The 13,556-nt window shown below is 26.4% G+C and overlaps 1 protein-coding gene across 1 annotated transcript; it reads right to left on the bottom strand.

Moving 5' to 3' along the window:
* Positions 1-4,682: 4,682 nt before the first annotated feature.
* Positions 4,683-6,269, bottom strand: LOC112694540. Its single transcript, XM_025570046.1, has 6 exons — positions 6,111-6,269; positions 5,919-6,043; positions 5,405-5,487; positions 5,141-5,253; positions 4,792-4,940; positions 4,683-4,724 (listed from the first exon to the last, which is right to left on the bottom strand). The coding sequence occupies exons 1-6, from the start codon at positions 6,192-6,194 to the stop codon at positions 4,691-4,693; spliced, it is 588 nt and encodes a 195-aa protein (XP_025425831.1). The 5' UTR covers positions 6,195-6,269; the 3' UTR covers positions 4,683-4,690.
* Between the last annotated feature and the right edge of the window lie 7,287 nt (positions 6,270-13,556).

The following is a 13,556-nucleotide window of genomic DNA, read 5'->3' as shown; positions in this document are numbered from 1 at the left end:
TGTTTACCATTTTAAGTTCAACTTTTAAAGCTGGCTCACTGATCTACAACTATAATAAATGTTTCACTATCTTTATAAAATGTAAATGTTTACAAATTTTAAAAAAATTAACTTAATGCACTAAAAATACATTAATATGCGTCAAAAAATATAATTTGAAATTTATTGAATAAAATACAAAAAAATACAATTTACATAAATTAGATATATGGGAAGCAAAAAAACACTGCACATTTGTTTAATGTTGTCTTCCTATTATATAATTGTAAAGCATAAATGTATAAAGATATTATTATGTATTAACTATATCAGAGGTTCCCAAACTTCTTATAGTACGACCCATTTTGGAAATTATTTCAATTTTGACGACTCAAAATAATATCATTGACCTTTTTTTTTTTTTTTGCTATTTTTATCATTTTAAATTGAAGAAAATTTTTATATTTATAAAAAAAAGTTTATACTATATAATTTAATTAGTAAGTAATAATTTTAATGTGAAGGATGTAATTGTTTCCTATTTTTCATAGCTGGATTGATATCCATTTTTTATATTGATTGCAAAGAACTTGTAGTAAGCTCATCATCAATTAATTTTCTCTTATAACCGCTGACTCAGATATTATCTCTGTTTCTTCAGTTTCGTAGAACTATGAGTAATTGACTTTTTACTTAACCATTTGTCCATAGTAACTATACAAAATCACAAAAAAAACGAATTTATTGGTTATCTGAAAAATAGCAAGATTTAAACTGCGTGCATGTATCGTATTCAATGTACCGTTTGTTACTAAAATAATCAATTTATTTGAACGTCATTCAGGTACCAATTTGTTTCAAATATATTGCTATATTTTCAATAATCATTAATCCGATTGCATTGTGTTGACACAGTCGAGCATAGACATATAAAGAAATATCGTTATGTCTATTGGTCGCAGTAAATTTGTAATTGTCACAAACCCAGATAACAGTTTATAATAAAACTAATTAAACAATTAAACATCAACCATAAGCAATAGAAACACATGAAAAAAAAACGCGACCCACTAAAAATATAATTGCCACCCCCTTATGGGTCGCGACCCACAGTTTGGGAACCTCTGAACTATAACATAAGCTGTACAATCTTCATCAAATTTTAATCTTTATGTATAATTACATAGATGATACCAGTGGCGTATATAGGTTTTCATTTTGGAGGGGGCCGATTATGCATTTGATTTTTGGATGGAAGAGAAGGAGGAAGCATACTATTACGAAAAAAATTACTTTAACACTATAAGACTTCTCGACTGTCTTTATACCATCAGAGAAATAAGGAACTTAATTTTTTTATTGATTTATTATTTTTTAAAATTATAAAAACTACATTGTAATAAACAAATTTTTTATTAAAGTCACTCAAAATTAACCATATATTTTCTTAAAAGAATAAACATATTTTATAAATATAAAATTTTAAATTATCGCATAAGCAATATTCTCAGTGTCGTGACAAATTTTTGGAAACCTCCAGCATTAAGACATATCCATGTTAAAAATAACAACCTTTAACAATGGTGTTTTTCATTTCGCATAGGGCCCGGGCCCCTCGGCCCTACCATAAATACGCCCCTGGATGGTACAATAATAACGCTTAGGTAAATTTAAATAAAAATTAATTCGTGCTAGTTGGCGATCGCTGTTACGATTTCTCAGCACAATAGAGATTATAATATCATTGTTAAGTGGTTTGGGAACAATATTAAAATAATCATTGATAAATTTATTTATTTTGTCCAACAATATAAAGTTCAGAATTTTAGTTGTCATAAATCTAATATTTTTTTGTTGAAAAAAAAATTGTTTCATGAAATATATAATAAACAAATAAAAGTTCTTAAACATAATACATAAGAATCATACAAAAAATAACGAAATATGCAAAATTATGCAACAAACATTTTTGTAGTTATAATCTGCTTTATATGAATCGAATTTGTATCGAACCAGAATTTCCATATGCACTTTCTAAATAAATATGTAAATGCCTAAAATTCCGAGCTTAGGTTATAACCTAATAACTATTTGTAATAAGTTTTTGGAATCAAGAGCGGATCCACAGAGCTGTGGATCAAGCTATTTCAAGAGACTACTAATAAGGGCTGAAATTGGATTATAAATGTATACCCTGCAACTAAGAGTGGGGGTTGTAACCCCTCCGGAAATTTTTCTGTGCTTTTTACCAGTGGCGTTTACATAACTTTAGTATGAGGGGGGATTAGTTGCAAACAAATCATTATGGAAGAAAAATTCTTAAACCTATGTACCTGCACATTTAAATAATAAATAATAAAAAAAATATTATTGAATGTGTCAAAATAATAATTTACAATCAATTCCGGGTTAAAGGGGGGGGGGATAAAGGGGGCAGCTGCCCCTTGGTGGCAATTTTTTATCTGCATCAATAAAAGTTTTGAAATTTTCTAATGTATATACTAGTTTTAGGAAAAATTATTAATTTATTATTGAAAAATATTAATAACAATTATATAATATTATAATATAATATAATATATATATTATAATTATAACAGTTATTTTAAATTATATTAAACCACCGAGTTATTTCGTCTGTGGACATTTAGCTTATTAAGGGTAAAACCATATTATTATTATTTAGCGCTTGGACCTATGAATGTTTATTTTCGTTATACTGACAAAAAATTGTGTTTATTGTATTTTTTTTATATCTCTGTGTGTATTATAATTTATAACCATCAGATTATTAAATTTGATATTAATAGTTTCAAATAATTTATTTACACACTATTATCGATTATGGACGAAATAATAAGTGTTATATTATTATTATTTTTTTTTTGGAGGGGGCATAAATAATATACCCGGGGGCGCCAAATTTTTAAATACGAGCCTGACAGTAATTATTCTAATTTTTTCAAAACCCCCCGACATATAGAGGTATATTAAGATATTTATATATTTATATATATTATATATATTTATTATATATTAAGATTTTCTTGCCATGAGTTGAATTACAAATATGTTTCTTGTACCTACCTATAGTATTTAATGTAAAGCAACAGAATTACTACTTAAAATAATAATTAAGTATAGATTATAGAATTATATATTGTATAATTAATGATGTAGAAAAATATTAAACCAGTTATTGAATTTTGACAGTTCATAATTCAGTACATGTAATAAATTAATAAAATCGTCTTTAAAAAAATTAAGAATAATTATTTTACAGCGTTGTACATTTAATTATACTTACTAATACAAAACACAATTAATATTTGAACACAAAATATTGGTACAAGAATACACTAAATTTTAATAAATCTATATTATAACTATATCAGTTACAACTTTTTAAAAATAAATGAACTTACAACTATTTAATTTTACCAAAATAAATTATATTTTGAATTGACTATTTATTTAAAAAAAAAAAAACATTACATTTAAGTATGAGGGATGGCAAATCTTTTAGTTCCTAGATGTAAGTAAATGTAACTTTATATTTGTTTGTATACTTTGAAAATATGATTTGATAATTAAATAAAATCATAACTTTTTGTTTATGAAAAACAGAGCATCTTAGCATTATCTACTTTGTTATATCAACCTACACATTATGTAAATATAATTATAAATTTAACTATTGAGTTATTTAAGATGATGAGTTAAAAAATTCTATTAAAAAAAATATACTTTAACTTAGAACATATTTTAATCCACACATTTGTTGAATATTACCAATGTTTTCAAATAGTATATAAATTAAATATTACAAATAGTAAAATCCAAATTATAAATATTTCATAACCTTATCTTAAAAAATAATTTTATAGTTATGTAAATATTCACAAATTAACTATAATACATTATAAAAACTAAGTATAATAATCAATGTTCAATACTGTTAACTATTTCACAATAATCATAGATAGCGATATTCGTATAAAAAAACTAAAATTAAAATCTTAAATTTCACAAAAATAATGTTAATTTAAATTTTTTCAATCTTATAAATGTTGTACTTAGATAACATATATTATATAGTGAAAGTAATTTATAGGTATTTTATGGAAATAATGTATTTTATATGTCTTTTATAATAAAAAAGTTTTATTATTTTACTATTTTTAAAACTATTAGTTTAATTTTGTTTTATTTATAATGGTTCAAAAAAAATATCTTTGTATGGTTTCCTTAAAATCAAATACATATTTGTTGAATAATTCGTAATTTGTATGCTAAATAACTAAAAATTAAGACATTTTTTGCAAACATTTTGTATTTAGGAAGTGATAATTAGAATCTTATGGAAAATTATTAAAACTTGTTTTTTTATAATAGGGACATTACATTTTTAGTACTTGTAGATGTAAAAAAAGTTATTTTGGTTTTGATGCAATTTGCTATACTACTAAGTTTTTTGATTGAAATAAATTTAATTCTACAATAATTTATAAGTTATTTATAATCTTTATTATAAAGTATAAATATATATATATATATAAATATTATGTTGATAATACAATCAACTATTACTTTGAGACTATAATTAGACTGAAGGTAGTATATTAAATAATTTTCAATGTATACAATTTTACATTGAAATTAAGTTTTGAAGCAATACTTACAAAACAAATATAAACAATAAAAGTACTTATTACTTGCTTATACGATTATTATTTTTTTTTAACCTGAAATAAAATATTTGATTAAATATATATATATATATAAATAAATAAATAATAAACAAAAACTTACTTATTAGCTAATCGTGATTTAAGTGTAGATGTAAATTTATTTGCAACTTTTTTATCTATTGTAGACTTATTTTCTTCTAATATTTTTTTGCAATTTAAAATTGTCATTGCCATTTCTTTACCAGTCATATTAGATACCTCACGTTTTTTCTAAAACATTATTAAAAAAATTAATGTAATAATCCATTTTAAAATAAAATAATTTAATTTGAGTTTGAAATTGGAACGTTTCCAGAACTGGAAAGCTATATTAATTGATGTATATATTTTAATTAAAGATATCATTGATTGTTAGAACTGATAGGCAGGGTATAATAATTTGTAACAAAATGAAAATATTCTACTGTTACCTTCACAGGTTTTTTTTGCATAACAGGTGGAGCATCATCTGAACCAGAATCATCAAATGTATCAGATTCATCAACAACTTTTTCCTTAACAACTTTCATGTTTAAATGACCACCTAAAATAAAGTATATGCCACGAAATATTAAAAAAATTAAATTAACCATTATGAAAGTTAAAATTTCAATTGATCCACATAACATATTGTGTTTAAAAATAAGCTGTAATAATTATCAATATTCTAATTTTCTATAATTATTTTCAAATACTTTTTTCGTCTTTAATTTCGGCCACAACTCCTCTTCTCTTTTTACCTTTAATTTTTCGAATTTTTTCATCTTTATCATGTAATCTAAATAAATTGAAGAATAACTTGATTAAAAAATGTTTTTTAAAAAAATAATATGATTTTTAATCATTATTTATTTAATCTTAGTAACAAATTGCAATTACAATATATACTATACAAGTATTTATGTATTTATTCTTAAAGATTCTTAAAAGATTATTTAATTCTTATTTTATATATATTTTATATATATATAGTTTTCTATCTTAAATGCATTTTTATGAATCTAAGATTTTTGATAAACAAAATTTTTATTTTCTTTAAATAGCACTATTTCCTTCAACATTATAATGTAAATTAATACGAAATTGCTAAATCTTACTTGTTTTAACTATAAATGTTATAACATGAGTTTTCTTTAAAAAAGTTTTAAAAATAAATTATGCACCATGTCTTTAAGATAATTTAAAGAGTACCAAATGATTTTCATTTACTTTTTAATTAATTTTCTGGCCAATTGATTAGCAAATTCTGTACGTTCACCAGTACGTCGATTAGCCAAACGTTCTTGAATTAAATTAGTTAATTCATCATTTGTTACAATTTGAGATGTCATTATCTTAACCAAAAATGAAATTAATAATATTAATGCATTTTTGTTATAATCTAAAATGGCAAATAAATACTTTTTTCTTTGTTGGTCTGATGTAAACACCGTCATCCGATTCGTCTTCCGCTTTTATGATATCTATGCCACTATTTGAAGCCATTTAATAAATTATATGATTGAGTATAATTACCACAGAAAAATTATACTGTAAAATTAATATTACTTGTTCAGTAAAATTAACCATTTTATTTGTTATTCTTATGCCTTATCATTTAAAATGTTATCAATATCCAATAAGTGTTTCTTTTTATCGTGATAAATGATAAAAATTTATAAATCATTCCAAATGCTTAACTTATTGTACATACAATGGGCTTAATTTAAAATATTATAGAATCTATAAATTTGTTTACTGATGGAACAATGTAACATGTTTAACATATCATCATACCAAAACCATCTCGAGGATTCTACCTAGTATTAAGATTACATTTTGTTTTAATCATTTGGATATTGCAAAGTTAGGTTAGTTCCTAATATCATTTAGGGATATTAGGAAAAAAAGTCTCCAAATTGATATTTGATTTAAATTCAGTCTTTTAAGTACAAACAAAATAAAATATACAATTACATATAATATAATTATATCATATTATTTAAAAATATATTTATTCAGATACAAAAGATATGTAAAAAATGTCTTATAATATTATTTAAAAAATATAAAAGTGCAATTATTCAGATATAAAAGATATTTTTCTTATATTTTGACCTATTTGCTTTAAAAAATTAGGAATATCAGCCGATTTGTCCTCATCAAAACACTTACATAAAATGTTCAATCGAACGTCAATTTTTTTACTAGTTTTTGTTTTTTTCCGATTAATTTCTCCTAATGCCATTCTTGCCTTGCTCGTTCCGACTTCTTGACGCATATTTGTTAGTAATTTTTAAATACTGGAATGTTTAATGCCGACGATATGGGAAAACCTATTACTCCAGCCCTCACAAACATTATTAGTTCTTTGCGGATTTGTTGACAGAGTTGTTTAATTAACGTTCCATGATTCTGGTATAAACAATGGTGGTGTTCTTCTTAAAATTATATTGTTTGTTTTTTTAACTTTCCTGAACCTACCTCCAACATAATTTTCGTCAAAATACTGTAGTAGAACTTCTGCTCCAGTTGGACAATTTTGTTTTAAATAATTCATCCCTTTACAAACTTTATCTACAGGAAGAAAAGCCAATCCATCCATCATAACACAATATAAATTGAAGTTTTCGTCTTCTTTATATCGTTTCTCAAGCCCAGGTTTTGTTGTTTTCTGTATGTACTTTGGGATAAATGATAAAAGCACCCACGGATTAAAATATGTTAACTGAAAACTGTTTTGGCAGTTTGTGAACTGTGATTTCAAAGTCAACATTGAAGTATAACGGATCTGGGTATAGTTCGCGATCATTACACTCATTCAAAATTATTTTGAACATTTCTTCATAGGTGTTTTCCGTTTTTTGCTCAAGTAAGCAAAACACTGGCGTAATAAAAAAGTTATTTACTTGGATTCAAATGACGTATAGCTGTAAAAAATGCTCAGTTGCCAAACCAAAATTTCCATCAATAAACCAGGTATCGACATTTACTAACTGTTCCAATGAACTATCTAACGCAAATATTATAATTCGTTCACTTGACTCTGGACCAGTGGCGCATTTAAGGGTGGGGGGGGCGAAAGGGGCAAATGCACCGGATGGCAAATTTTTGGGAGCGGCAAAATATTCTAACTTTTATTATTGATATATTCTTGATTTTTTTAATTTTCACACCTTTTTCGGTATTGTTTAGTATTTTAAAAAATATTGTTTAGCATCTAATAAGAAATTAAAAAAATTATACTATACCTAGTCACTAAGGTAATATTTATATATATATATATATATATATATTTTTTTTTGATAATTTTTTTTGCCCCGGGGCGCGTATATATTAAATGTGCCACTGCTCTGGACCATTATCTTTCAATAAAAATCGCTCATTCCCACAACGTGTCCAATCATCTAAAATCATAATACAAATAATAATGAATTTTAATTTATTTTTCTGTTAGTAATAATACTCCACATTATAGACGTTTATTATTATTCATGTCCCATAGCCTACGGGCCATAGGTTATAGTAATTTTAGATTCTGAGCGGAGTGATTAAATGTATTGATTTTTTAATTTATTTGCTGTGTCTATATGTACATGATAAGTATTTGAAATAATGCATCGACTTTCAACTTTAGGATAAATTTCAAAAGCGCCGGGAAAAATAAAAAAAATAAAGAAAAACCGAGAATTTTTACGTAAAATAGGTTTTCGAAAAAATTGATTTTGGTTTTTGGTATAGCTCTAAAACAAATGACGGATATATGAAATTTTCACCATTGTTATTTTTGGACATTTTCAGTTTTATTTTTTTTTATAAGAATGTAAAATTATTTAAAGTATTTTGACATAATTTATAAAGTTTATATATATATATAATAAATCTATTTTGTAGCTAAAAATTTATAAAATTTTCGACTTTAACAGCTACTTAAGGATTGAAAGTTTAAAACTTAATAATAATAATGGAACTATCAACGCCAGCCGTCGCGTACACTCGGTGTATTTCCGCAGTTGAGTGTAAGATCACGCCACACTAAGCCACTTATAAATTTTTATAATAATAGGTAATGCAAATTACCTTCAATTACAAGTTCTTGTAAACTATTTGGTTTTTTAGGGTTTAAACTGCTCCTTTGGTTACGAATACTTCATTTTATTGAATCTTAGGATGGTAATTCAATTACCTAATATTTCTTTTGGTACATTTTGTACAGCTTGGGCAAAAATTTGTCCTGGATTATTACAAGTCTGAAGTGAACATTCCTTTATCATTTGTTTGATTTTCACAGCTCCTATTGAATAGCGCAATGACAGTGTTCTTCTTCAAATCGTATGATTTTTGTAATTTTCAAATCGGTAATTTATATTGCTGGATATTTCATTGACGATTTTTTGGAACATTTCCATCGGATTATACTCTGGCATGTCTCTTTTATAGTATAAGTATACCCGTCAAGTGTAATTTTATCATTCCCCTTGTTTGATTTAAGAAGTTCCATGGTTAAACACTTTAACTACACTCGTGTACAACTAATACGAAACTGAATACGTATGATAGGTACCTGTATATGGTACTGTGTACAACTGCCAAACTATACCTAGATTATGTCAATTATTGTGTGCGAATTATAAATAAACTATGATACAGTGTATCGAACAGTGTACCGTTATTATCGATGATTATCAACAATTATCGAAGATTATCAGTGGAAAAGGGCTATGGCGGAAACGGTCAATATTTTTTTGGCGGAAACGGATAATTCCCACTGTAACGAGAGACTTTTTTTCCGGGGACTTTTTTTCCGTTTACCGTGATTAGTTAACCTATTAAATCAGAACCCGGCTTCATGCAAGGAGTAAACTTGTATTTCTATATTTAAAAACTTACTAGACTTACTAGACTACTCGAAATGCCTTAATTCTTGTGTTAATCTGTATAATATTGGGAAAATCTTCACTATACCTACGTTTGGAATCAAGCCGAAGAAAAATATTTAAATAGATTACGTTTAATAGGACGAACACTAAATATACCTATGTTTTATATTTATATGATTGGATAAAAGTATAATTTGTGAAGTACTTTATACTTTAAATTTATTTCTTCATAAAATGTTTTATCGAGGAGACGTATTTACCCTAGAGATAATCAAGATTACAGCCATGGGAGGAAAAAATCTGAACAAATATGTGATTTTTTAAAAATTAATTAAGTAATTAGAAAATTTTTATAACAAACAATTTTTATTTTTATTAAACACAATTATATATTTCTAACGAAAGTAATACGAAATTATTTTGAACTTAAAACGTAGGTATACAAAATTATAAATGCTAAAGAAGTTTTATAAAAGCTGTGTAGTAACATATATTTAACACACATAACATAATAGTAACATATATAGTAACATAGTTAACAATAGTAACATAAATATTTTATACCAACATAGAGCACAGTTAGTAGGTAGTAGTGCCTTAAATGGGCAACTGAACGCATTATATGGTCATAGGTGTGTCTGAAAATTTTTTGCAGGTATGGCCAATAACATTTTTTATTAGAAAAATTGAAATTTTCATTTAGGATATGAAGACAAAGAGTGACTTATACACAATACACTACCTCGAGAACGTACGTAGTAATTGTAGTTACTACAGTAACTATAGTTAGTAAATAATATACTTATTCTCTGTAAAAAAATAAAAGGTATATAACATAAAATACAACTAGGACTACACGGGTACTTATAGCTATAAATATTAGATAATAAATATTATTAGTTAGTTTTTGTCACAAACATATTATACGTATATAATATTTTATGTGAAAATATTTATTATTTAGTTCTGTTTTATCTAATTATTATTTTTTCTTTTTAGTTATTATTTTTAACGATATAAGCGTAAATTTAAAACAGAGCTGGATTTTGCAGGTCTGGCCATAGCCGTAAACACGCCTAAGCATATGGTACGGTCTGGGCTAATACAGACTGAACCTTAACCGGTCCATAAACGGTCCAAAATGTTTTAAGATCGATCCGAAAGTCCGGTTCACGGTCTACTTTATTTAATGTTATTTAATTACTAGTCCGATCCGGTTTTAAAATAATATGAAGCCATCAGTTCGGTCCAATTTTGTCCTTAAAATAACGTACTGTCACAGTGCCGTATTTAGACATATTGCGACCCGACGCAAAAAAAATAATTGGCTCCCTTCTTAAGGGCCTGCCCACGGAAAATATAGGAGATAGATCCTCATGAACCTTTTAGATATTCTAAAATCAATGCAAATTTTTGTATAGTTTGTATATACGCCGCACGCGATAACATAATACGCCATATTGTTATTAAATAACTTATGTTTATTGACATTATCACAACAAATTTGGGAACTAATATTAGGTAGGTATATTAATAATATTCTGGATCGCTGATAGCTATATTGCTATAAATACTTTAATAATATATATTAATTAATTAAATAAATTAACATTAATTTATGATACTGTTATTAAAAACAAAAGAAATAATATTTTTGAAATACTTTTAAGTTCACAGTTCATCGTTAAACCTTTTCCTCAACTGATTATTTAGTGATATTGTCAATTGGTGAACTTCATTAGGTAAATGTATGCCATTAACGTAAGTTTCCATAGTTTGGTACATGGAACTAACTAAAACTATTAATTTGGAAATTAATACGGTTTTTTCAGAACTCACTTCAATTGTGACTTCATTAAAACTTTGTAGTACGTCTATGGCCTTCTCAGCTGTATTCCATTCTATCGGAGTTAAAACTTCAATATGAGTTTGTAAGACGGCTAATGTTGAAATTACAGCGTCTATGATGGAAACAATTATCTTCAGCATATCAAATGTCGAATTTCATTTGGTCACAAAGTTGTAGTAAGCCCAACGCTCAGCATAATTTAATAATAAGGTATAATTTAATATACGTATTAATAAATATACCTACGCACAGTAAATCCAAAGGCCAAAGGTAGAATTACACCAATTTTACGTCACTGGAACTCATATAAATACAGGTAGAGTATTTGGCATTAATTAGAAGTAGATAAGTAGTTATGATCTAGACAGTGTTAGACTGGTCATTTACCCTTTTAATTAAATTATTACTCGTCGTGGACATTATTACAGCTACATCGCCGCGAGTATATAATTCTTTACCCAGGCTAAACTGATCTTTATTTTTGTTTTATAACAAAAAATGTAATTTGTTGTATTATTTTTATTTTAACTGTTTGTTATTTTTCTTGTGTTAAATTTATAAAAGCAGTAATTTTTATAAGTGTTAAAATACAAGTGTTTAATTATTTAAAACACCTATCACTCTCACAATCACGTCTCAAAATAACAACGAACGTGTGACGTTGGTTAAATAATTAATATGATACCGATCTTAGTGTCCTGCACAATGATCACTACACAGTCTTGTTTTAATTTAACATAGGTAGCCCATTTGAGTTTGTGTCGAATTAAGTTTTACTAAAGCATTACTGCAACGTTTAAAAACGCAACTATTTTTTTTACTTTAGCTACTATTACTGCAATATTCTCAAGACAGTTTTGAACAATGGGATTTACAGAATGAGTAAAACATCCTAAATGCCGATAATGTAATTGAAGTACAGCAGCAGTAATATTTGCACCATTGTCAGTAACAATGGCTACAATTTTATCACTAACTCTCCATTCAATTGCTAATATTTTTAAATAGGCAGCTGCATTATCTGATGAGTGTCGTTGTTGGTTAAAATATTCACAACCAAGACAGACAGAACACATTTTACCTTCATCATTAATAAAATGAGCTGTCACTTCAATATAGCCCTATTATTTATACAAGTCCATCCATCTGTTGTTAATGAAACTGCATTAGCATTTTCAACTTTTTTTTCAAAATTTCTAAAGTGGAATTGTATAATCTTGAAATTAGATTTTTTGAAACAGTCTGTTGGCAAAAAAAACTCATATACAGAGTTTAACATTTTTAATAAATTCCTAAATTCCTTATCATCCACTATAGAAAATGCATACCTAGCATCTACATTATAAAAAAAAAATTTAAATAGTGGTGTTATAATGTATTAAGCTAATATGACCATATTTACACCAGTAACAAAACTTCTATATTTGTATATTTAATACTTTATAGAACTTATTTATAAAAACATAAAATTGTATCTCAAATATAATGTACTGTAGTTTAGGGTGAAGAGGAACAATTTTAACGATTTTTTATAGATTATGAGCTCAATTTTGATGGTATCGATATCACAAAAACTGTTTTATAAAGATCACATATATAGAAATATATAGTATAGGTAATGTGACCATACGTCCCGCTTTGGGCGGGATAGTCTCGCTTTGGAGCTAAATGTCCCGCTGTCCCCATAGAACCTAAAAATGTGCCGCTTTAAGAAAAGTTGACTTGTGATAGGTATTTATTGATTACAAACCATCATAAATTTATACTGCATACAGTATACACTAAACGAATACCTACATATTATATATATATATATATATATTGTAAAACCTGTATAATAATCCATAGTCAATAGATAAAAATGATACAAAAATAAGTAGGTACCTAATTCTAGCTAATTGTTGCGATCGCTGCCACCGCGTCAATTGCGGGAATCGGCAATAAAGTTAGTTGTTCCGTCGCCTTGTCACGCGCTGCACTTCTAATTTGTTGATGTTCTTTACGACTTAACGTCAGTGCCGTAGCCAGGGGGGGCACTGGGGGCACGTGCCCCCCCCCCCCCCCCCACCCCTTTTTTTTTTTTTTTTTGGCCAAAATTATATTAATATAGCTATATTAATTAATACATTATTCTATCAA

Source organism: Sipha flava, unplaced genomic scaffold, assembly GCF_003268045.1.
Source record: "Sipha flava isolate LNK unplaced genomic scaffold, YSA_version1 130_pilon_pilon, whole genome shotgun sequence".
Classification (NCBI taxonomy): Eukaryota; Metazoa; Arthropoda; class Insecta; order Hemiptera; family Aphididae; genus Sipha; species Sipha flava.
This window is presented reverse-complemented; position numbering and strand designations above follow the sequence as displayed.

Excerpts from the sequence above, each read along its gene's own strand:
- LOC112694540 (XM_025570046.1), bottom strand. The coding sequence starts at position 6,194 with ATGGCTTCAAATAGTGGCATAGATATCATAAAAGCGGAAGACGAATCG. Across the intron at positions 4,941-5,140 it reads TGCAAAAAAAACCTGTGAAG|AAAAAACGTGAGGTATCTAA; the intron begins GTAACAGTAGAA and ends ATAATGTTTTAG. Across the intron at positions 4,725-4,791 it reads AAATCACGATTAGCTAATAA|GTTAAAAAAAAATAATAATC; the intron begins GTAAGTTTTTGT and ends ATTTTATTTCAG.